This window comes from Haliotis rubra, unplaced genomic scaffold, assembly GCF_003918875.1.
Source record: "Haliotis rubra isolate DU_JTF1 unplaced genomic scaffold, ASM391887v1 Scf285, whole genome shotgun sequence".
Lineage (NCBI taxonomy): Eukaryota > Metazoa > Mollusca > Gastropoda > Lepetellida > Haliotidae > Haliotis > Haliotis rubra.
The window spans coordinates 555,606-581,857 of NW_025766947.1; the positions used below are offsets into that span (position 1 = coordinate 555,606).

A 26,252-nucleotide genomic window follows, 5' to 3' on the forward strand; every position below is an offset into this window, starting at 1 on the left:
TTGTGACTGGAGTAAATGTGATAGAAGATAAATCCAAGAATAAACATTTCAACAATTATACTTAAAGGTAATAGTAGTAGTAGTAGTAGTGGTAGTGGTAGTAGTAGTGTATACTTAAAGGAATGTAAAAGATTATTTTTAAGAACATTCTCATTTCAGAGTGCTCCAGTTGGGTATGTGATAGGAAGTGTGATGTCGTTAGATCCTGACCTAAACAGTCAGCCCAGATACACCACCATCCCAGGGGATGAGCCAGTGGAACTTCTTGGTAATGGAACTCTAGTAGTGAGGGCTTCTCTGCTGAACTACACTGACATTCGTGTAAGTAAAGAACTCGGCAAAGGGCTCTTCAAGCACTACGTGTAGTACTTCATTTATCGCAGTCACATGGTAAGTTGAATAATGTGCATTGTTTCTTTAAACTTGAGTGTGATTATCTTTTCTACAAACCCAATGAAATATCATGGATTGGAATTCTTTGTTTCTGATGGTCCTCTACAGAGACGTTTTTGAGGTCAAAAAGCTATTTGGGCGAGGAAGGTATTTGAATAACCGGTTTATATTTACAAATATAAAAATATCGTAATGACCCTGAATCTAAAGTTACATATTGTTTTGAAACTAATTATACAGTTGATGATTTTGCTAAAAAAGAACCCTTCTGCGCTTGTTCCGGAACACCTGGTATCATCACTGATTGATATGTGTTTACAAATACATGTTAGGACGCAGACGAAGTCGTGTAATGGACTCTACTTTAGAAGAGATTTCTCATGATTACAGAAACGTGGTGTGAATTGCCAAACTATGTTTTCTCCTCACCAGATGGTTGTCAGTGTGATAGAAGATAACTTTGATGGAACAGTCAACACTTTGCTACAAACGATCACACAGGTCTACATAGAGGTGCGACCAGACGATCATGCTCCCAGATTTGGAAACGGTAAAATATGTTCAACACGAGGTGCTCCTTTGTAATGGTATTTGTTTCTAAATAAGCCTTCATAATGATTTATTCTGGACCCATCCCAGATTTTGTTATTCATCATTGATTGTGTTTGTCCATTGGTTGAAACTAATTCAGTTAACTAGGACATGCTTACCATCACGTGTGGTTCAAGAAGGTTCCCAGAGGCTATTGCTTCAATTTTCTTCACTATGTTTGGTTTGCCTAAGACTATTCAGACACATTAAGGCTCCAAGGTTCCCTTTTCCTCTATTGTAGGTTACTATTACAACGAAAGTATACACTGAGATGATCTGTTCGCTTGCTTTCAATCATGGGTGGAAGTTTCAATTGTAATTATTGCGCAGAGAAATCAGAATTTTGAAACATTATTAAACATTTGTGTGATCACCGTCCACATAATGTCATCAAGGTTTGCCAAAGGATGTCTGATACTGACAGTAAAAAAATAAGACTTCAAACGAAAATATATTTCTTATGCCAATAATGGTTGTCACCCCCTTCAATTTTTTTAATTGGAAAGGGGGTGTGAGGTGTGGGTATGAGGTGTGTGTGGGGTTGGGGTGGGGAGGGTGTGTGTGTTGACAACCATTATTGGCATGAGTATATTTGAAAATATAATTCCCCTAGAAATATAAAAATGTGGCAAGTCGTGACGCCCATCTTCCGGTTGAGCATAGACATGGCTCACCCCCTGTGTGATAAAGACTTGCTGTCTTGAGACTGAGAAGGATTGGGATGAAGGCATCAATTTGTTGTTGTTTACGGAGGGAGTCATTTCAGGCGTCCTTAGGTTTCAGCCCATTTGACCTTGTCTTTGGCCGTAGTGGCCGTTAACCTTTAAAAATCTCGAGGGAGACATGGCTTAATGGTATATTTTTTCCTTATCCTGACTCATGCTATACTGCTTATCTCACTTCTCCTTTCGACGGTCAAGTGGAAACCTGAATCCCTTTTAGCTCCCGAAGCGAACGTACAATCACTCACCCTCGAGTTGTCTCCCCTTTCGCACCCATGAGACTCAAGCCATGCTGTCTTCACTCTCCTTCATCGCCCAAGCAGACGGTTCGGCGATTTCTTGAGTCATGCTTACGCCTTCATATCGATCATTTTATATTTAGGGCAACAATTTAATTTTTTAAGGCCGTGAATTAAGGCCTTCTGTTATGACAATATTGCATTTATTTACGTGAATTACGGCTAATTCTTGAGGTTTTTCACTCCGTTTGCAGGTGGCTGTATTAACATAGCGGCATGTAAACAATGCAGGTTTTACATATCAGCGGTTGACTCACACATTGTGTGTTTTTTTCTTGTGTTAATACATCGTGTTATCACGTTGTATATATGGTGCACATTTATCTGGAATATTTCAATTAATAATTATTTGTTATCCTGTTTACGCAAGGCGTGACAGGATCCGCTGATAAGGATGTTTCCAGTGATCTGTTCGTGAATTATCATCTCATCCACCCTCAGGGAATGTAACATTCCCTGTTTACCAATTCTTGGAGTCTCCCTTTGGGGTTATTCCGCTCTTGCAGAGACAGAAATGTAGGCCTTTCTTAAGAGGTAGTTTTTTTTCTCTTAGGGACCGTTCATAAGTTATGGCTAGGGGGGTGATGATGATTTTAAGGGGGGGTCCCCCATTTTGCTCATGGGAGGTAGCGGGGTATCATCAGTTTTGTACACATGTTTCTAGGGGGGGTCAGCAATTTTGTACATAAAAATATTTAAAAATTATACTTTTAAAATATGGAAAGGAGGAGGAGGTGTCATTGACTTTTTGTACATGCCATGCAGGGGGTCACTTACTTTGTACATAAATTGGGGGCTTTCACATTGTACATGCCTCTCCATACAAATCATCATCACCCCACTAGCCATAAATTATGAACGGTCCCTTAGGGAGGTTTAACCTCAGTACCTGTAGAAGAAGAAGTCGTCATCCTGTTTGTAGACATCCTCAGTGTGGCCATCACCATCGTAGACATCGTCGATGCATGCTGTTGAAGTACGTTCATGCGCGAACCTGGTGCCTACTGACGAAGTATGTTCGTGTGGGAACGACATCATCGATGCCTGCTGCCGAAGTACCTTCGTGCGCGAACATTTTATGCTTCCTGACGAAGCAGACGATTCGGGGGTCGCGAAGTCCTGTCTTCATCCAGGGTTACAGGGTTCGCGGACCCTTCAACGCAGAATTGTCATACAACAGCTGCTACATCAGCCAGGTAGTCTACACGAGGCAACACCTTGACCGTGACAGCAGAGCTCACGTACCCTTACGCCAGCAGCCAGTCTACATTGGCGCAGTCTACTCACGTTGATCAACCCCTCTTCGCAGCCGACTACTTGTCATTAGAGTCTGCAGTCCAGCAACCAGTTTGCGTTCACGAACGCCATTCCGTCGCCGACATCGCCGGATCCACTCAGTGTATCATCTACTACTCCTCCAGTGTGGACCAGATTTCCAGAAGGTAGTTTGGCGATACAGAACAGTTCTCCTTGGTACTCCAGCGTCTCCTCAATCAGTCCACACTAACGGCATCCTTCTCAGACCTTATCTATGTCGGACAATGCACAGAGATAATATCCTGGGTTGCTGATGGCCTGCCGTCCATCTAAGACAGAGTCTCTTCTTAGGGGAAGGGGTTTGATCTCCAGAGTTGGCAAAGAAGACGACGTCATCATCATCTTCGAAGTTGTGGTCGTCAAAGCCTGCTGCCTTTCTTGTGTTCGTGAATGCTCTGTTGCCCGCTGATGAAGTGGATGCTCATCTTGCTCACAGTCCCGGTTCTCGAACTTAATTTGTTGTGAACCCTTCTACGCAGATGCACCATGTGGCAGTTACAGCGTTGGGCATGCAGTCTATGCTCTACAGTGCTTCTACTGGTCCAGCTGGGTTCGCCAAACCCTCCGTCAGCAGCCAGTCAACTTTATCACTGCCTGCCCACGTCGATTACAGTTCCGAAGCAGGGCTAAAGGAACTTATCTATGCAGAATCATCATCCGGCAGCTTTAGTATCTAGGTAGCTCTAGGTAGTACCTCAACTGTTCAAGCAGGGTTCGCGAACCCATACACCGGCAGCTTATACACAGTCTACCCCCGGTTTTCAACAGTTTGTGAACATGTTCGCGAACCCTTCCACGTAACCGACCACACTAAATCAGCATTCTCAGCCGTCATCAAGGCAGTTCAACAATGGGCGCATCTACTGAGGAATCCAGTCCTTATGATACACATGGAGAACTCAACAGTAGCCTTCTACATAAATCTGCAATGCTCAACGAGATCAGCGCCGCTGCTACAACTGACGTTCCAGTTATCAACTTAGCAGACGACTTCAACTTATGGATGAAGGCCTGCCACATCTAAGGGGCAAAGACCGTCTTAGCCAACGCCTTATCCAGACCGTTCCGGCCATCACCCGCAGAGTGGATGCTGCACCCGGAATCGTTCCAGCTGCTGACCGACGATCAAGACTGTCCCCTGATAGATCTGTTTACGACACACTTCAGTGTTATGCGTATGTGTTCCCACCGCCAATCCTGCTACCACAAGTTCTACACAAGATCAACCTGACCAAAGTCCTGCGACTGATGTTGGTGGCACCCTACTGGCCGGCGAGAACCTGGTTTCCAGACCTAATACAGCTCTTAATAGAACCAACGCTACGTCTACCAGATTGGCCGAATCTACTGATCCATCCTCACGCAAGGTAACCTCACGGCAATCCACGAGAGATTCAGCTGCCTGAAGAGAAGCGGGTACTCCATCAGAGCAGCCAAGGCAGTGACACTGGCCTTAAGATGATCAACCCGTACCTATACGATGATAAGTGGAAGAATTTTGACCAGTTTGCTGCATACAAGGGGTTTTCGGCCGTGAAAGCTTCACATTCGCAAGTAGCAGAATACCTATGTCATCTGAGGGTTACTAGATACCTGAAGGCATCTACACTCTAGACATACCTGGCAGTGATCAGCTCCGTACTCATCATGAATAATGAAGTCAAACTTCCCAAAGTGCCTGAACTCGTCGTTTTACTGAGGTCACTTAAGCTAACACCAGCAGCAGAAGTGTTAGAGCTCCTGCATGGGACCTCAACGTAGTGCTGCAACATCTTAGCAGTAATGACTACGAACCACTGAGAGACTCAACGTTTGAGCTGTTAATTCAGAAGACGTTTCTCCTCCTTGCCTAAGCTGCAATTGCTCGGATGTCAGAGATACACGCCCTTGACTATGGACGAACCAGATTCGACTCCAGAGAGCATGCTGCAGTCCATCTTAGATGGGACTTTATAGCGAAGGATCAGCTGCCTGGTCACCTGGACAGACAATTCCACGATCCGGCATCATCTACCATCCTTGGACTAAATGATACACAAGACCTGTCCCTGTGCCAAGTCAGAGCCTTGAAGATCTACTTAAAACAGAATGCTACAAAGAGGAGGAAGTTCAAGCGTCTCTTCATCCTGCTATCACCTGCCACGACTTTAGAGGTCTCCCGACCAACCATCTCGTTTTGGATCAGAGCTGTTATCCTACAAGCCTACAAAGCAGCTGGGTTAGACCCTCCTAGAGATTCCAACCCACATGAAGTTAGAGCATTAGGCTCGACAGTCGCCCTACACGAGAATTGCTCTATATCGTCTATTATAGAAGGCTGCTTATGGAAGCCACAGGCTGCTTATGGACACATTGTTCGCCAACCATTATCTTTGAGATATTGCTACAGAAGATGTATCTGGTACCCACCAGTTCGAGTCCCTTGTAGTAGCACAACAACCCACGATTCCAGCTAGACGTGAGAAACTCACCCTTGTCACACGGACTTGTTGATGCCAGGCAACTGATCCATTGGCACAGGCAGAAAGTCCATGTCCCCCTGTCTTACAAGATAAGTCAGTGCATGAGTGACTTAGGCTCAGATTTGGTAATAGTCCTTACCTTAACATATTGAGTTGCAATTCCAGTTTCGGTAATAGTCCTTACCTTAACACCGCCATATATACTCATGCCAATAATGGTTTTGCCCCCCTCCCCACACCAACCCACACCCCACACCCCTCTCCAATAAAAAAATTGAAGGGGGTGACAACCATTATTGGCATGAGTATAGTTGGAATATTGCTGAGTGCGGCGTAAAACTAAACGCACTCACTCACTTTACCTTAACATATGGGTCGTTACAGATAAATAGTCAACAAGACGTACTAGTTTATCTTAAATCCACGAAATCTATATGAGTTTTACGGACGTAAGAGAAGGTGGTCCCCCAATGGTCATCAGAAAAATTGAAGCAGTTCAAGCTGCAAGAAGAGTTCCTACGTGGTATGATCGAACGCTGATGTGATCAGAACAGTCACAGTGAATCGCGTAGGTGGCTGAACCAACGCTTATTCCGTCGGATTCGTTAAGCAATATAGCATGAGTCAGGATAAGGGAAAATATATGTAAGTTTTATGATAAAATTGATATTTTATACTTATCCTGACTCGAAGCCCTTCGAACCGTCCCCTCCCAACCGCTATGGGTTTCCCTATAAGCCTTAGTGTGGGCGAAATGCAAAGAGGACAGCATGGCTTGAGTCACGTGGGTGCGATATGTCGGGAAAGCGGAGGCAACTCGAGGGTGAGTGGTTGTACGTTCACTTCGGGAACTAAAGGGATTCAAGTTTCCATGTGACCGAGTCAGGTTAAGTATAAAATATCAATTTTATCATAAAACTTACATTTTATAACAAGTTTAGTGAACTATGTTCTATTGTTTGGAATTGGACGTTTGAAAGCTTTGAAGTTGCTAATGATAATTTAATTTGAAAGAATCTAAGACAAGATAAAAGTATTTTAGGACCGATGAAAAGGTATTTGTAGTTTTGCCACAAACACCCTGGTCAACCATTACATGCTAGGTACCTTATTTTAATCTATGAGAACGCCAGTAATACTGACTATCTTGTGTCAAGAGCAGGCCTTAAAAAAGACAGCTTTGTCTTGTGATTAAGATGTGCTTGAGATGTCCATTTGCAAGCAGGTGCCTCGGTCTTTGATCATCATGTTTGTTATTTTTCATGACAACGTGACAAACATCAGAGGAATTATTCCACTATTGAAAAGAAAAGAAAGTTGTTACCTCTGCAAGAATTTGAAGTGTACTTTGGTACTACTTTGTGTCCTATCCAAGTGTACACCGATCACAATCAATGGAATTATACAAGCTTGTCTTTGCAGGAGTTTGATTTAGACATCAAACATGTCAAACGCTATATCATAGCAGATGGCTTAGCATGAGTTGGTTTGGGGTGATTTGTATTTGTGTAGACGTTTCTCGTAGTTATTCATAACTGACGTAATTTTTAACTATACCTAGCCGTTTTGGTATTTATGTGCTACTTCAATCAAACTTGATATTCAGCGAGGGGTATTCATGTCCTGTATTTACACGTGTACAATGTGTAGACAACCTTATAGGGTCTACAACCTTAAAGGCATCTACAGTGACGCTGAGAACAGTGTAGACATTAAGGCTGGCTATTGATATTGACCATTACTAAATATTGGTCGATTATCGATGAATATCGGAGAAGTAAAAATCTGAAAGAAATCATCATATTTCCTGTTACTGGTGAATGTTGACATATTTATGTATGAATTACGAAACCTGAAGTCCTGAGCATAATTTGGAGGCAGCCCATCTCACATTACATCAGAAGCAACAAGAAGAGGGGCAATTTATTCAAGGATCATTATGTATGGTTACCCTGCCAAGTAATTTTTTCCAAGTTTATATTACTGTTGCTGAGAGGGGGAAATTACTATTATTACGTGCGTGCATGTGTAATGATGACCGGACTTTTATATTTGCAGCATAACTATTCCAGAATATATGCAACAATGCACTAAGTCAGGCTCAGAATTGAACGACTTTGCCATGTGACTAAACCTGTTCTAACACAGCTGATCATATACTGCCGTTTATAACCATCTAGATCACATCCTCCTCCTTTACTTCAGAACACGTCACAGTTATGCTGGTGGAGGGAACCAGGAGAGGCACACCGATAGCTGATGTGAGGACTATTGGTAGTTTGGGAGGTTACAGCAACTACGATATGGAGACCACAGATGATACAGCTAGGGCCTTGTTCCTTGTGACAGCCTCAGGGCAAGTTCTCTGTGGACAGGACATGTTTCTGAGTGACTTTGCTAATGACGACACAGTGGCTAAAGAATATATAGTCAATGTCACAGGGACAATGGGAGGACAAAAAGCAACAACTGCAACGTTTTACATCTTGATCTTCAGGAGTGTTTTTACAACAACGATAAAGGAAAATTGGATAGGCAATATCTTGAGCTACAGTATAACGAGCTCAAAGTTCCGGATTGACATTAAGGAGGATACTGTCCCTGAGAGAGTACAACTAGCAAACGATTTGAGGGCCATAAGGTTGGTGAACAAAATCGACTACGAGGGTGGCATCAGAAGTATACAGTTTAAACTTGATCTCGTCACTATAGACAGTACAAAGTCAACCACAGTAAATGTGCGCATAAAGATTGAAGATCCTCCTAAATTTAAGAAAGCGGTTTACGACTTTTCACTGCCTGCTGGTGCTAAGAGAAATAGTGTAGTTGGTGTTGTTGACGTTTCTGGTGGAGATACAACTGGACAGACATCATTTCATTTGGAAGGCGCATATAGAGACGACTTCACCATAAACGAAGATGGTATTGTGACATCAAAGGTGGACTTAACAAGAGGGCGGTTCCCCTCCACGATCCCTCTTCGTGTCAAGGCTAGTGTTGGCGTTACCTACTCTGATGAAGCCAACATCACTGTGTATCTCATCTCCTGCACCATCAGTGCAATCAACCTCAACAAGGAGTTCCTTGGCAGCGTCAGCGAAAACAGCCCCCCTGAGACATATGTTGCCAATGTCACGGTGTCACTCTACACTGGTTACACATTTGCAAACCCTCAGGCTCTGAGTTTCTTTAACCTCGATCCAATATATGTAAGTATTTCATGTCCACTTCAGTATATTTACAGTAATATACACTTCGTATTTTTGTGTGGCTTGAAGTTTATTGAAGTTTATGCCGCATGCAAAATGCAAGTGAAGAGTTCGTGTATAACATGTGTTTTACAATTAATCTCATTCTCGTTGAAGGGAATCGTAACAACAGTTGCTGGCCTTGACCGAGAGAACAACGACCAGGCATATACTGAATTCAACGTACAGGCTTACATGGACAGTGGCGACCAGTGCTCCACTGTGGTCAGTGGTAGTTTAAGGGAGTTGTATGAATGTGTGATAGGATGTGTCCAGCCATTATTTTCACAGGTCGACGAAAAGATAAGTGTTTATTGTTTGATTGCATGCATATAAATGCCGTATGACTTTGGAATTATGATTAAAATTTGAATGTTCAATATAATATGCATCTATCTATCCCACAGACGATTGGTCAGCTCATGACGAATGTAACGGACGTGAACGACAACACACCAACATTTTCCAGACTTTCTTATACAGGAAGAGTGAAAGAAAACTCCAATCCAGGAACTCTGGTGGATGGTTTAGTGAGTTATTAGCCTCTAGTATAAATGTCCTCTGAGTTAACTGTTCAAGATTTAAAAAGAGCTTTATGTACAGAGGGAGATTTACTTTGTAGCTGTTTAGAGGTCACCAGAATATGTCAATATGCCCGGTTCAGTAGGGAGAGATATTGGCATTTTGCAGCTCTTAAGACGTCATCAGAACAACCTTCGAAATTAACGTCCTTGGGCCCAAAGCCGACTGAAAACCATTCTGTACTGACCCACTGCACTGCACGATACTGTAGGCTCCTTGTCTCATTTCAACACGATCGGCATCATTTGATCTGTGATTTATGTATTTCTTCTGCATATGTCTACACATCTGTACTATCTGCATACACTATCTGAACATACAATGCCAATCGTTGACTAGAGGTTGAAAAACTGTAAGACATCGCCTCGTTCTCTCGCAAAACTAAAAAGCACATGGCATCGAGCTTCCGGTCACATTACATATCACGTGACACCATAGATGCGTTCTAAAAATAAACTATGACTAGGACAGGCAACTCGGCAGCTACACACTCGGACCCACAGATTTTGTTTTCTGCGAGTCCTTATGGCCGACAGCTTTAACTCCAATAACAAAGAGTATTATTTTGTTGTAAATTTAACTCTTTAACTGAGTTTGTTATTTTGTCACATTATTTGTTTGCTCAAAATTACTTATATTGTAGCTAAAATACAGGGCCTACACATTCTGAGCAGGAACCACAACCTTTTATGGTTCTGGGTCCTTGGGGCCTGCAGCTTTTCAGGGTTAACGGCAGACACTGCACCAGAATATGTCAATATGTCCTGTTTTTCATTGAGATTCGACTTCTTAAATAGAGAGAGATATTTTGTAGCTACTTAGAGGTCATCCAAACATATAAATTCTCCTGCAGGTTGATGTAGCTGTTACTGACGACGACATCGGAGAGAATGGTGTTGTAAACTTCGCTTTGACAGGAACAGGTAGCAACTATTTTGCTGTTGAGAAATCAAACCACAACCAGTTCACCATTAAAACAAGCGGAATCCGGATCGACAGGGAAGAAACTCCATATGTACTCCTGACATTAACTGGAACAGACAACCCATCTAATCCCCAGACAGGCACCACTACTCTCAACATCACAGTCATGGACATCAACGACAATACACCTCAGTTCAACCCTAGGACGACTGTATTTTCGGTGGAAGAAAACGCTGGACCAACGAGTATCACTTCTTTAACAGCTACGGACGAAGATGAAGGCCGGAATGGACAGGTGTCATACACATTGGTAGAAGGGGGATTTGGACTCTTTGAAGTTAATGAAAGTACTGGTGCAGTATCAACAGTCAAGGAAATTGACAGAGAAAACAGGAAAGTCTTCAACCTGGACATCCAAGCAAGGGACCAAGGATCGCCTTCTCTCGAATCAGTAACGACAATTACAGTCAATATCCATGATGTAAATGACGAAATGCCAACATTTACGCAGACATTCTACAAAAGTAATTATACAGAAAATGCTCCATGTACCAGGAACATCTTGACAGTGGCAGCAACAGATCTGGATGAAGGAAGCAATGCCAACATCAGATTCTCAACAACAAGTTCCAACTTTACAGTCGATCCAACCTCAGGCACCATCAGATGTGCAAATCCCCTTGACTATGAAGCAATGCAGCAACACCTCATAGAGATAAAAGCCGAGAACCTAGGGACCCCCTCTATGAGCGATACAGTTCAAGTTGAGATCAACGTTGAAGATGTAAATGACAACAGTCCACGTTTTGATAAAACTACCTATCAATCTGAGGTAACAACGTGGAAATGGGGCACCAACAACCCTGTCGATGTTTTTGAAGTCACGGACGATGATTCTGGAACGAACGGTCAGTTGATATTCTCCATGAGTAGGGGAGACGGACAAATTCTTCATAGATGGAGAAACTGTAGGTGTGTTACGCATCAAAGCAGGCGCAAGTCAACCTGGTGCCTCGACAACATACAATTTTGAAGTCACAGCTACAGATAAAGGTTCTCCACCACGAAGCGTCTCAGCCCCAGTGTCAGTTCATGTGAAGAAAATAGAAGAGAATACTGTACGGTTCAGTTCGAACGACTTTAGGTTTTCGATTGTGGAGAACCAAGTATACACCACGCCTTTTGGAGCTGTAAAGGCTTCTCATGACCCGAGCGTGTCAGTGCTCTACACGCTAATCCATGGTGGTGACTTCCTTATTGATCCTACCAGTGGAGAGTTGACTTGTAGCAGACCACAGGATCGTGAGGCAGCACCAGACCATATCATGATTGTCCGTGCCAGAGATGTGGCCACCAATGCCTCGGACCTGGCTGAGGTAAGTACGGGTTTGTTGTACAGGCTTCAGTTAAGCAGCAAATACCAAAACTTTAATTAGATGGCGACGAAGATCAGAGGGCGAATAGGATTTATGAGTCAAATGTTTGCATTTTTTAGTTTTGCCCACTCTGGGTGACGTTGAATAAACCGTCTTTGCCCTCTGGTGACCGTTACTCCCTTACTTTAACATATGCTACCGACAGTCGTAGCGCAAATGATGGTTTGTACATCATTACATTAGGTTGTACCTGCTTCTTTTTCCCTGTGAAAGGGATACCGTTTTGATGGATCTGGTTTACGATTATCAAAACATTGAAGCTGTACCTGGGCTTTTTGTGCATGGCTGATTAAATTAATGCATGTTTCAGATAACAGTTACTATTGACGACATAAATGACAACACGCCTAGATTTCTGACAATTCCTGCACAACATGTGTTCAGTGTTCTGGAAAACACAATGGACAAATTTGTTGGAAGGATTAGGGCCGAAGATAGGGATGCAGGTGAAAATGGAGCAATAACCTACAGCATTGAGTCACAGACACCTCGTACACGTAAGTCGTAAATATCCCTTGTAAGACCCCCTTTAAATGAGTACAGACAGTGATGCCTAATGTACTTCCTTCTAGTAATATTCTGTCCAACTTGGAACATTCTTGAAAGCTTTCATGATTTGTGCTTTCTGTGTTTCCATGGTTTACAGGTGCCATTTATGCCAGCACTATGAAACAATTTCTTCTTGTAACTGGTTATCGCCTGGTGAATCTCTGCTCTATGACCTACCAGTCTAGCACCATACAGGCAAATGCGTCAAACTATATACATAGATGTAGACGTTCAGGGGATCTGAAGTTATCAGGTGACCAGACGTTGCCATATTACTGTATGGTGTCAACATGTGGCGATGTCAACGGGCAGTATGTCCTAGTACTTCAAATCAACAATCAACTTAAAATATCATATTTTTTCCTTATCCTGACTCGTGCTATATGCTTATCTCCCTTTTCCTTCGAATGGTAGGTGGAAACTTGAATGCCTTTGCTCCTTGAAGCAAACGTAAAATCACTCAACCAGTTCTGTTACCTCCCTTCCACTTTCCCGCCACTGTGTCCCACGTGACCAGCACCGAGGCTTGCTCTTGTCATTCTCTATTTCTTCGCCCTAGTGGACGGTGGATACCTTGGGTCCCTTCACGGCTTATATCCTTTGTTTTCTTTAGGAGTTTGTTCAAAATTATGCCGTGAATTGTATATTTAGGCATTTTACTAAGTATATGTTGAATATATTCATGTTAATAATTGTCTAAAACCTATTTTTTACTCCGATTTCAGGTGACTTAATTGTTATGCCTGCATGTCAGCAATGTAGAGTGCGTATGTCACCCTGTCTGCAATTCTTGCCAGGGTTCTTCGTGTTTCACGTTGTATATATTGCACACATTTATCCACAATTTTGTTTAATAAACATTTATTGGGTTGTTTACGCAAAAAAATAGACAGGGTTCGGCGTGATAACATGACCTACGCTGTGAGGGGTGGTACTCAGTCATCTAATCGTGAGTTGCTGCCTTTATTATCTAATAATACACGCCATAATATGTCATATGCCAATACATCCACTAGTGTATCGGAGTCACCAGATATGGACTCACCTATTTCTAAACAAATCGCGTCTCAGTCTCTGTCTAAAAGGAAACCCCTCCCAGAGAGGAGTCCGAATCACAGTCTTCTAAGAAGAAGAAATCTACGTCGTCGCAGACGAAGAAGTTGAGGCCAGTCGAAGTCTAGATCATCATTGAGATCTACCAGATCCGCCGTTCCAACTGCCGAAGTTAGGACGTTTGCCAACGACCTAGTGGCTGCTGATGAACTTCTCAAACTTATCCATGTCGTAAACTCCAACCTTGGAGCTGGAGATCTTCCTACGACCACAACAATTGTCTTCAGTTACAACGACGGGGGTTTCAATCCCACGATGCAGTCCAGTCACACATCTACTACGATGATGTCTTGGCAGTCTGCACCTTGCAGTTCATCTCAGATGTCATCAGGGTTTTGCGAACCATCAGACCAACAGGCAGCCTACGTCAACACAGACCACCACAGGGTTCGCAAACCCTCAGATCAACAGGCAGCTTATAACAATGCAGACCTCTACAGGGTTCGCGAACCCTCCAAGGCCATCAACTGATATATATCATCAGCAGATAGTGGACAACCCACTAGCGTGTGGGAAGCTCGTCATCAATGTCATCCAGCCAGGTTCGCGAACCTCTTCAGATTATACCTCACCATCAAGTAGCTACACAGGTGTTTAATCCAGACGATTTTGTCGACAACTTTACCAGTAAAGTTATCCAGGCTATGGAACGTCGACTAAATTCTGATCGTCAACCACCAGAGCCATCCCAATCTTCAGGGTTCGCCAACCCTACAGCAGAAGTTTTTCCAATTATGGATGATGAAGAAGATGAAGAGGATGAATCAGACTCCTTTATCTACAACCATGCGGTGGTATTATCATTGATTGCTAATGGTTTGCCTATATCCTCGCTTCCCCGAGACTCCAACCCTATGGACCATCCCATCTATGAGGCCGGTATCTCTGGTACCCTAAATTCCCTTTACACAATATGGAACCCTTCCTTAAGGCACCGGAGATCGATGATGACTTCTCTCTGCTTAGCGACTCGAAGTCATGCAGCTGTCGAGTATAGGATCGCACGCTAGCTCAACTTGACACAACGACCGGAAGGGGGCCGGGCAATCAACGGGCAATCAACAAAGCGATAAGACATTTAATGAACTGCAGACGGAACAAAATACAAGGTTTTGTCATCACTTAAAACTCAACAAAAAGATCAAGAATTCATCTCCGATCACTTGGCATCCACGTCAGCGGCGATTACTTTACGGCATCGTCAAGGACTCCTATCAGCGTGTTCATGGTCGGATTTATACACTAAACCCTTACTACGCAAACCTTGGTCGGCGCCAACTTTGTTTGATGGTGGAAGTAGACAGATGTCTAGAAAGGTATCTCAAGACTCGAAGGACCAGATGATAATCAAGTCCATGCAGACCATAACCAGTTCTAATCATCAATCGTCACATTATAACCAGTTCCTATCGAGATTTGCGGGCATTCAGAAGGCCAAGGAAAAGAAATATCCGGCTGAGGGCGTTCCTATGGATACTTCAGGGCATCACGACGATGAAGATCAGGTTCAGAGCGATTGGTGCGTGCCACCCCCAATCATTCCCATAGAACCGTCGACACTGGGTGTACGTCTGAGCAGCTACTGGGAAAATTGGAGAATGTTGGGAGACGATTATGTGACAGATTTTACGAGAGGGATACAACATTGAGCTTAACACCTCCGCTTACCATCAACCCTCAAGTGCATCTTTATCCCGAGCCACAATGCAGCAAGCTAAGGGAGGCCATTGACTCTGTATTAATAAAGAATGCAGTGGAAATCTTGCAACAACACATTCTCACGCCGACATTCTCCAATCTTCCTAGTACCGAAAAAGAACTCCAAGGAGAACTTCTCACTCATATACAATATGAAGCAGTTCAACCTAGATTATCTACTGAAACCAGACAAGTTCAAGATTTTTTATACTTGCCTCAACTATACTAAACCACAAAAGAAACGTTGCCTTTCAAAATCCATGCAAGATTTTGTCCTTTCAAAGCGGTGTTTTTAGAATGATTGTATCCTTTTGTTAACATGTTTTTCAGTCCAAATTGACAGTTATTACCAACCTCAGTGTGTTTTCTGATGAAAAAGCATATCGATCAAACGCACCTTAAAAGGCAGACGTGATAAAAGGTTCTGTATGACATTCGTGAAAATGAAAATGCACGTGCATATCGTGACAACCCTACCAATGAAAGCGAGTCCCGAACTCGCCTGAAATCACTTTTGTTTTGACACAATCGCCATGGCATGACTTAACTCATTAAGACCGAGAGCCCCATCACTACTCAACATCTGGAAGCCCTCGCTGATTGCCCCACTCTCTGTGCCGAGACTAGTTAGTGCTAGTCACACCTGATTTCCCTGGCAGGTTTCGGAATCACAGGAAACTGTCTAGTCGTACAAACAAGTCCTGATTGTTTAATTGTGTCGTAAAGATATATGTTGAAAGAAATCAGGTGTGAATACATGTCGTGTATTGCAAGCTTTATGTAATTTTATTGCAAGTTTCTCTTGTAGACCTTTTGTCGGCTTGTACATTTATATTTTACCACAATATGCATACACATGTATTCTTTGTATGTAACAGATGAGACACACGTTAACAAATTCTCTCTCTTATATCATTGTGTGAGGTTTAAATTTACAAAACATCCATGACAATGACATACTGTAAAGAAGAATTTACTTTTATACTTCATAATTTTCGACGAAAATAGCGGTTTTGCCGATACATTTCTAGTGTTTACGAATTATTTGAATGAAAGTACTATAACGCTAGTCTGTGACTAGCACAAAGCACAATCATAGCATTGTACTTTATTTCATACAGATTTAATGCAGAAAACATACGTGACCATACAAACATACATATACAAAATGTATACTACATATTCCTTGCATAGACATAAAACAAAGAGTCACGTGATAGGGCGTCATTAAATTTCCCGAATAGAACGTTCGGTATCTCAACTGTTCAATGTAGTGGCTGGTCATATGTTATCTGTGAGCAATTGTATCATGAGATACCTGACACAGAGGAAAGGACAGGTGATGGGACGTGGGCGAAATTTCTGAAGAGCACGTTTGGTCACTCAGCAGCTTGGATAGAGATTGGTTATTGACTATATCCTTGACCAGTCAATATGCTGGGTTTCGGCTTTATCAACTCAAGCTATCATGTAACAGTTTGTGTATTGTAAACATACACACTGGTATATCAACTGTTCTGTATAGTGGCTGGTCATATGTTATCTGCGACCAATCGTATCATGAGATACCTGTCACAGAGGAAAGGACAGTTGGCGGGGCGTGGGCGAAATTTCTGAAGAGCACGTTTGGTCAATCAGCAGCTTGGATAGAGATTGGTTATTGGCTATATCGTTGACCAGTCGATATGCTGGGTTTCGGCTTTATCAACTCAAGCTATCATGTAACAGTTTGTGTATTGTAAACATACACACTGGTATCTCAACTGTTCTGTATAGTGGCTGGTCATATGTTATCTGCGACCAATCGTATCATGAGATACCTGTCACAGAGGAAAGGACAGTTGGCGGGGCGTGGGCGAAATTTCTGAAGAGCACGTTTGGTCACTCAGCAGCTTGGATAGAGATTGGTTATTGGCTATATCGTTGACCAGTCGATATGCTGGGTTTCGGCTTTATCAACTCAAGCTATCATGTAACAGTTTGTACATGTGTATTGTAAACATACACACTGGTAACGATGTATGAAATACACACATAAGACAAATAGGAGTAGAAAGTCACTTTGGCGAGTTTATTTTTCCTCATTTTAGTGTTTTTCGATAAGTAAAACAAAGCGATTGAAATCCAACCACTGAGTAGAGGTAGTATTTATTTTCATATACATTTTATGCACACAACTAGTACATAAAACATAATGGTTTGCTGTACATGTAAATATAATCTTCACTTTGATACGAATGACTATCCAAACTAAAGTACAGCATTACAGAATTCACGAGGTGACACTATACTGAATTATTATAGTGTATAAACTTGCAGTTGACACCCCCACCCCATGATAAAACAGCGCATCTGTTTATTTTACACTTGTCACGGGACAAACCTTTCAACAAGGACGTAACTACATATGCATTCTACCGGAGGCTGTTATTTCAAGGTCGAAAGAGGCTTTCAATTATCTCATTACTGTAATCTGCTTGAATGATGTGTATCGATACCGTAACTGATATACTATCCAGCTTTTATTGACGATGGATCAATAGAGACTGAGTTGATTGATACACGTGATAATTGCACCGGATTTGATAATTAAACAGATCAAATACAAACGTTTTACAGAATGCTCATGTAAATTGCATAGAAAACTGACAATTCAAATCAACATGAAACTTTCAACAGCTGGAACAAAAATGCTTGAAATACCTTTGTATGGCTTACATGTAATAACTTATGATATTACTTCTGTCCATGTGTGACAATGTTTTGAATTACCAACTTACTGTCTTTTGTAACAAACGTAGTAAAACATTTCATTGTTGTAATAACACTGACATGTATATATGTATTCGATGCAAAGGCGCGACTTGTCACTTTATATTCGCTCAGGTAACATTACGAACTTTAGATTATGGAAAACAACTAGTTACAATTCAGTAAACTTCAAATTAGTAAGTTCAATTATGTTTAATCTATTCGAGCTTGGATGTATAATTACTTGTGTTTATACATTATGTTTCAGTATATGAAAAAAGGTAAATTCAAACTATTCTATTGTGTTTGAATCCCTTTGTATGTCCTTGAAATTTCGTATATTGTTTCCTATTTATTAGGTAGTTGAAGGAAATATAATTTTAGTAACCTCTAAACCATTACATCTAATTCAATCAAGGTGCATACGAAGTATTTTAGTATCCATTCCCAAGGAAGAGTACCAGGCACTTACCTCTGTAAAAACATCATAATCCCCTTTCTCGCCTACATGTGTTCATTTGCTAAACGCTGTACGATCCTATGATAATGATTAGCATTTGTTATCAAAACACTTTAAATACTTCTTCTGATTAATACTAAAGGTGGGATCTCTCGTATGAAAAGCTAACATTTGCTCAGTACTCCTAAGTTGGTTGAAATAATAGGTACAGTGCGACACACATGTGCGTCTCTCGCTGAATAAGAGGTGTCTTTCTGTTGACGACTGTATGTGGCTCTCGCTGTGAGAAACTGCTAATTACCTGCCCCATAAACACGTCACTCGCTGTTAGGAGCTGATTAATTTGCCCCATATATGCGTCTCTCGGCCTTAATGAGTTAAGAGAGATCAGAGGAACCAAGTCTTGGGACGATTGCAAGTTATCCCGACTGCACAGAGGGTAGCCAATCCTTTTAATGTTCATGTTAGGACAGCAGGAGTGGTATTAGGTCACAAACAGCATCCAAGACAGTCCACACAGTCGACGACCTTCAGTAACATCACAACGTCAAGACCGACAGATTGTGCGCAACCATCTGCAGGATCGCTTCCCCAGAGCGACGGAAACAGCACGCCAGACCATTTGGACTCACAACAGACCCAACTGTGTCGAAACAGTGCATTGACGTTTGCGCGGAAAAAAACTTCTGCTGTCATAGACCGTATCGTAGTCATGTACTCATCGTTCATCACCACCAAAACCGACTGCAATTGGCAACTCAGCATCGAAATTGGCGTTATCAACAATGAAGGACAGTGCTTTTTTCTCATGAAAGCCGATATTGTGTTTCGACAGTCGATGGCAGAGTGAGAGTATGGTGAAGGCGTGGGGAACTGTTTTCCATTGAGTGTGTTGTTCAAAGAGACTCGTGGGGTGGTCCAAGCATCATGGTGTGGGGTGCAATCGGTCGGAACCAGATAGCTGGCACCCTGGTGTTCCAGAATCTTGGTCTAGGATGAGGAAATGATCTGACACCTGCTCGCTATATTGGCCAAATCATAAGACTCCACGTTGTGCCACATTTTGTACGTTACAGACATCACATCTTCCAGCAAGACAACGCTCGTGCCCACACTGCCAGAGTAACATTGGGCATCCCAAGACAATATGCCATCCAAACCTTACAATAGCCAGCACTCGGTCCGGATTTGAGTACCTTTGGGACGAGATTCAAAGAAAACTGAATGACCTCAAACCAAGGCCGACAACTGTGGCTGGAATTGATCAGGCATTTCACAGTGTATGGATCCAAGCGCCTATGGCCTTCATCAACCGGCGAATTCATTCCATTACAGACGAAGCAACGCTTTCATCGATGCCCATGGAGGCCACACACGATACTGACTTTGGGGTATCTTAATGGTACCATTTTTGGTGATTTTGTTTGTGTAAACTCTACATGTGATTCCCCAAAATGTGTTAACCACAACTGGCTGGTAAATCTATTGAAGTGGGAACTAGAGCCATCACAAGACATACAGTTTCTAGGAATCCAGACTACATTGAATCGCATCACCGTTCAGAAGGATCGATGGACAAATATGCAAGCTTGTCTTTCAGACGCACTCAATTATGCTCTACCAATAAGGATGTGGCAGTGTCTACTAGGCCTCCTGGCTTCAGCACAAGCTCTCACACGCAGAGGAAGGTTACAGCTGAGACCGTTACAACGATTTCTCAAGCCTCATCTCTTCAGTGTGCAGAGTATTGAAAAACCTCTACATTTAAATTCGTACCTGCTATGGTGGACAGACAAATTGAATGTCTACGGCAGAACTTATTTACAAGAGCACGCATCCAACCTTCATATCTTAGTGGACGCATCACTGCAAGGATGGGACGCGCATTGCAACGAGGATGCGATGGAATTCAAGGCGGTCATAAACGCAGTTCAGCATTGGGCACAGCTCCTAAGGAATCAGTTTCTCATGATCCACACAGACAACTCGACTGTAGCCTTCTACATAAATGTACAAGGCTCAACAAGGTCGGCACTTCTATTATAACTGACGTTCCGGGTGTTCACCTTAGCAGACGACCTCAACTCTGCCACATCCCGGGAGCAAAGAACGTGTTAACCGACGTCCTAACCAGACCACGACATCCATCACCCACAGAGTGGATGACACACCTAGAGGCATTCCAACTACAGATAGCAGACCAAGGTCGTCCTCTCATAGTTTTATTTGCGACATGCGTCAATAACCAGGTGACAACGTATGTCTCACCAGTACCGGATCCTCAAGCCTGGGCTCTGGGAAGCATTATCAATCTCATGGGAGGGACAACACGCATATGCATTTCCACCACCGGTCCTGTTACTACAAGTACTACACAACATAGCACAGACCAAGATACTACGTCTGCTTTTGGTCGCGCCCTGCTGTCCAGCGAAAACCTGTTTCCTGACCTAATACTGTTCATAGGAGAACCAACAATGCGCCTACCAGACTGGCCGAATCTTCTGATCCATTCACATACACGACAACATCACGGCAATCCACAGGATTCCGACTTCACGTTTGGAACATATTACGCACTGCTTGAAGAAAAGAGGTTATTCCACGAGAGCAGCTAAGGCAGTCACGATGGCCGTAAGACATTCAACTAGGAACCTCTACGATGATAAATGGAAACGTTTTGACCAGTTTGCTACGCAGAAGGGATTCTCAGCTGTTAAGGCCTCGCATCCTCAAGCAGCAGATTACTTATGTCATCTGAGGGCTACTAGGCACCATAAGGGATCTACACTCTCGACATATTTGACGGCAATCAACTCAGTGATTACCATGGATTCGGGTGTCAAACTCACCAAAGTGCCAGAACTCGTCGCCTTATTGAGATCATTCAAGTTGGAAGATCAACAGCAGAGATTCAGAGCACCAGCCTGGGGATCTCAACATAGTGCTGCAACACTTGACCAGCGATGCTTACGAGCCACTGACAGACAACGTTTGAGCAATTAACACAAAAGACGTTGTTTCTCCTCGCACTGGCTACAGCGGCAAGAATACATTTGGACGAACTAGTTTCGACAACGGACAACATGCTGCATTTAGGACTTCGATGGGATTGTATTGCGAAAAATCAGCTGCTAGGCCAGCCAGATAGACACTTTCATGTCCCAGCACTATCTACCATACTGGGACCAGACGTGACGCAAGATCTGCCCTTGTGTCCAGTCAGAGCGCTGAAAATATACCTGGAGAAAGCTTCTACAAGGAGGAGAAATTTCAAGCGTCTTTTCATCCTGCTATCACCCGCCAAGACTATTGAAGTGTCCCTAACTACTATCTCGTTTAGGATCAGAACCATTATTCTACGAGCTTACAGAGCAGGAGTGTTAGACGCGCCTACGGCTTCAAACCCACATGAGATTAGGTCATTAGCCTCAACACTCGCATTACATGGGAATTGTTCATTATCATCCATAATGGAGGGCTGCTTTTGGAGATCGGACACAGTATGTCCGAATTATTATCTGAGGGATATTGCTACAGAAGACGTATCCGGGATACACCAGTTCGGACCTCTTGTAGTAGCGCAACAACTCATGATTCCTGCCAGATGATGAAAAACTCACCCATATCACGTTGACATGCAGATGCCGGTTAGGCACAAACGTTCTTACCTGAACAGATGGGTCTCGAATCAGTTATAGTAACATACTTACCTTAACATGCGAGTCGTTGCAGATAACTAGACATCGTAGATACTAGTTATTAAATCCACCAATTCTAATAAATTACTGCTGTATATTTATTTAGAAATAGGTGGTCCCCCAGTTTCTTCAAAACTCAACACGATGAAACCGTAAGAAGAGCTCCTAGGGGTATATCAGCAAACGCTATACTGACTATTCCGTCACAGGGATTCCGGGAACGTGGCTGACCTAACACCTGTTTCCGACGGATTCCTTAAGTATATAAGCTGAGTCAGGATAAGGAAAAATATGTAATTTTTATAATAAAATTGATATTTTATACTTATCCTGACTCATGATCTGAAGGGCCCTCTCAGCCGTCCTCTCTCAGCACTTCGGATCTCCCTGAAGGTTCGAGTGCGGGCTGAAATTCAGCAGAGAGTGGCAAGAGCATGCTTGCTGTGCTGGTCACATGGGACACGGTGGCAGGGAAGTGGAAGGGAGGTAACCCACCTGGGTGAGTGATTTTACGTTTGCTTCAGGGAGCAAAGGGATTCAAGTTTCCACGTACTGTTCGAAGGAAAAGAGAGATACGCATATAGCATGAGTCAGGATAAGTATATAATATTAATTTTATTATAAAAATTACATGTTTGAATATTCATTTTTTTCGTTACGTATTGTATTGTATATATTTCACACTTCACAGATTTCTCGGTAAACCCTGGAACTGGAAGCATTACTGTGTCGGGGGATCTAGACAGAGAAATGTTTAGCAACTACAGCTTAACCATCAAGGTAACTCCAGAACATCCTCATCTAATCTGATGAAATATGACTACTTGGCTAGACACAAGTTAACACATGGGTATTCAATCTAGAAAGGATTTTACACCTTGTGTTTTAAATGCTTTTATGGTAACCGAAATCAAATGTCTAATTTCATGTCCAGGCGACGGATAATGCAGACGTTCCCAGAACTGCAACAACACAGGCTACCATCCACATCATGGACGTCAACGACAACCCCCCGACATTCACCGAGACGTCATATGCAGTGGCAGTGAAGGAAGATAGCGCCATGTCCACACAGGTAATCGATGCTCATGCTGTTGATCACTGGACTGTCTGGTCTGACTCCAAATTATTTTCAGACAGCCGCCATACAGCTGGAATATTGCTGAGTGCAGCGTTTAACGACAAACAAACAACACCAAATGGAAACTGATAGGATATGAAGCAATGAGCATAGATATCTACATGGAGGTAACACGGTAAAGCACTGGTTGCAGGAGCCTAGGTGTACACATGAAGAGTATCATACGAGTGCATGTGGGCTTGTTAAAGATCCATCTGTAGGGAATATACATTGCACTTAGTAATGGCGAGTTACAAATATGGTGTTTTCTCCAAATACTGAAGAACATCGATCCCTAAGCCACACATACGTGATTACATTTTTATCTCCTATGAACGAGGTCAATTCCATGTTGCCTCTGAAATATCAGTGACTGATATTTATATGTGTTAATTTAATCCTGCCGATACACGTATGCTACATGAATGTTAGCTTGAGTGTATTCAGGAGCAGTAGCTAAAGGAAAACGAGGATTCGAAGTGTATTTCAGTTTTATCATGGCGTCTGCAGAATACGAAGCGAAGGCGTCAGCCTATAACGGAAATACTGTTCGAATCCCACTCACTTACACTTTAGTTACTGTCCATAACTGCACACAAGCTGACGTCCATCCAAGGGAGGTAACCTTGGTAATAACGTGAATTAAAGTCACTGTAGCAGAATTTGGTGTTCCGCTTAAGACTAACCTCACGTGTTTCATATGTAATGGTTAAAAGACTACAAAAAACACGAGTTTATTCTTTCTTTAAACATTTGATGGTTACCAGTGGTGACATCTATGTTGAAGTTAAGTTAACAGCGGTATGTGAATACCAGTCTTTTTATCAAAACATTGGGGGCTGAAAGGGTAAATAGTTGTGAAACTTGTATGAATGTATCATTCAGCGTCAGTGATGATCCAAGGTGTTGGTGACAAACTGTCCTAATGTCTGTCTTGTTGTGCTTTCTTGTCAATGGTTTCATTTCCTTCAACTCCAGGTGCAGACCATGACAGCGGCTGACAGGGACGTCTCATGCTATGGCGCTGTGACTTATTTTGCCACCACTGTCATGGCGAACGGAACTTTGTGTCCATTCATCGTGTCACGAAGTAAGTTTACTTTAGTCTGCAGAATTGTTTTTACACTTTGCCCTGACTGTAGGATCAATTTTAGCATAACTATCGTGTTAGATGGTGTTTGATTTCAAACACCTGAGGATTCATTAAACAAGGGACGAATAAACCAACATGTCGCACATGTGTTCTTGATACAACATAGACAACATGAGGTGATATCCTGACCCAAACATACAGAGGTTAAGATAAAGGGAAAATGTGGAATTGTGTTATCTTTCAAAATACCTGAATTAATTGATTGAAATTGGAATGTGTTTGCATGGGATGATCTGACACAGATACGTCATTTTAAAAAGACTAAATCTAACCCTTCCTCTGCAGACACTGGAGTCGTTGAAGTGAGCGGCGACCTCGACTACGAGACAACTTCAACATATGAATGCATTGTGACTGCCGTGGACATAGATGGGTGCGACAATGTCAGCGGACGCCTCACTGGATCGACAACCTTATCCGTCACCATCCTTGACTTCAACGACAACCCGCCGGTGTTTCAGGGGGCTCATTACCGGGCCAACATATCAAGAGACGCTGGCATCAACAGTCTCGTCACTGACACCATCACAGCAACTGACAGGGACGGCGTCATTGACGGCAATGGAGTTGTAAAATACCACATTGTATCAAGTATGTATTGTACACATATATCATAAACTGTCCAAGGTAAACATACATGTATCGTCGCTCAGGGAGGTTACATTATCTTACCTCACACATACATGTCGCTTTCTGATTGGCTGAGCTCTCTTCTAGTATTTTCAATGTACCCCGCTTACAAGCAAGTAACATTTCAATGTAACCCGCTGTCAATGGCAACTCATTTGGTACTTCGTGGTAGTAATTCTTTATCTCGAATAATATTGAATCACGTATGATGTACGGAAATTACCGATATTTTGCGAATGCAAATCGACGGAAGGGATATAACTCTAAATCTGTTTTTCTTGTCGGCAAAATCTAGCGAGACTACAAAAAGATTTGTACCCGTGCCTCAAACAATTCAAATTTGACATTAAGGTGTTCGGTAAGATAAACACGTTCACTGGTAACGAGGGGAGCACGGGTTGATGTACCCTCGATGTTTGTTTATGTTCCCCTCGCCCTTCGGGGTACATCAACCCATGCCCCCCTCGTGACCAGTGAACAACTTATATTATGACGAGATGTATACGCTAACGGAAAGACGTAACACTGCTTCAATAAATGGTGTGTACTGAAATGAAATAATTCATCTTTCATTATATAGAAACACCTCCTCGACTGTAAGGACATGACTGACAGTTTGCAGGGGCATGTTTATGTAAGGCGCAAAGTATGTTTGCTCGTTCTTTTGTAGAAATGCACGATGATCTGTAGCTGCCAGGTGCTCATAAAATCATTTTTGTTAAATTGTGCTGCACTCAAAATTATACCTTCGGGGGGGTTGGCTGCACTCAATATTATATCTTGGGTGACATTGGCTGTACTGAACATTATCATCAAGATTAGTCTTGATGATAATTTAAAGAGATTTTTGACGGCTAGAAATTATTTTCTTCTGTCGTGAGAGAAAAGAAACGTTTGTATCAGGATAAGATAGTGAGATGTTAATAGACAAACTGTTTAATAGTCAAGCACTTTGGAATATATTCAAAAGGTTTTCGGGGTCATCTGTACTTCATCTCAATATATCTTTGCAAGAGTGATTTGATTATTTCTGTAATATGTACGCTGCTCGTTTGGAAGATCGTAATACAACTTATTACAATAGTGAATATCAGCCCACGGAA

At 42.5% G+C, this 26,252-nt stretch overlaps 2 protein-coding genes across 2 annotated transcripts in view; both read left to right on the forward strand.

Annotated features, from left to right (window-relative positions):
• The window catches only part of LOC124281565 (protocadherin Fat 4-like), a 26,890-nt gene extending 15,304 nt beyond the window's left edge, over positions 1 to 11,586 (forward strand). The window contains exons 15-20 of the mRNA XM_046717509.1: positions 160 to 321; positions 826 to 943; positions 7,990 to 8,993; positions 9,150 to 9,257; positions 9,440 to 9,562; positions 10,468 to 11,586. Coding sequence (XP_046573465.1) covers positions 160 to 321; positions 826 to 943; positions 7,990 to 8,993; positions 9,150 to 9,257; positions 9,440 to 9,562; positions 10,468 to 11,571 — 2,619 coding nt within the window. The 3' untranslated portion in view covers positions 11,572 to 11,586. The remainder of the gene's footprint in view (positions 1 to 159; positions 322 to 825; positions 944 to 7,989; positions 8,994 to 9,149; positions 9,258 to 9,439; positions 9,563 to 10,467) is intronic.
• LOC124281566 (cadherin EGF LAG seven-pass G-type receptor 2-like) lies at positions 11,580 to 24,260 on the forward strand. Its single transcript, XM_046717510.1, has 5 exons — positions 11,580 to 11,914; positions 12,285 to 12,471; positions 22,938 to 23,026; positions 23,181 to 23,354; positions 24,252 to 24,260. Exons 1-5 carry the CDS (start codon positions 11,864 to 11,866, stop codon positions 24,258 to 24,260), a joined length of 510 nt encoding a protein of 169 aa, XP_046573466.1. The 5' UTR covers positions 11,580 to 11,863.
• Positions 24,261 to 26,252: the final 1,992 nt, after the last annotated feature.

Excerpts from the sequence above, each read along its gene's own strand:
- LOC124281566 (XM_046717510.1), top strand. The coding sequence starts at position 11,864 with ATGATTGTCCGTGCCAGAGATGTGGCCACCAATGCCTCGGACCTGGCT. Across the intron at positions 11,915-12,284 it reads ATGCCTCGGACCTGGCTGAG|ATAACAGTTACTATTGACGA; the intron begins GTAAGTACGGGT and ends TGCATGTTTCAG. Across the intron at positions 12,472-22,937 it reads GTCACAGACACCTCGTACAC|ATTTCTCGGTAAACCCTGGA; the intron begins GTAAGTCGTAAA and ends CACACTTCACAG.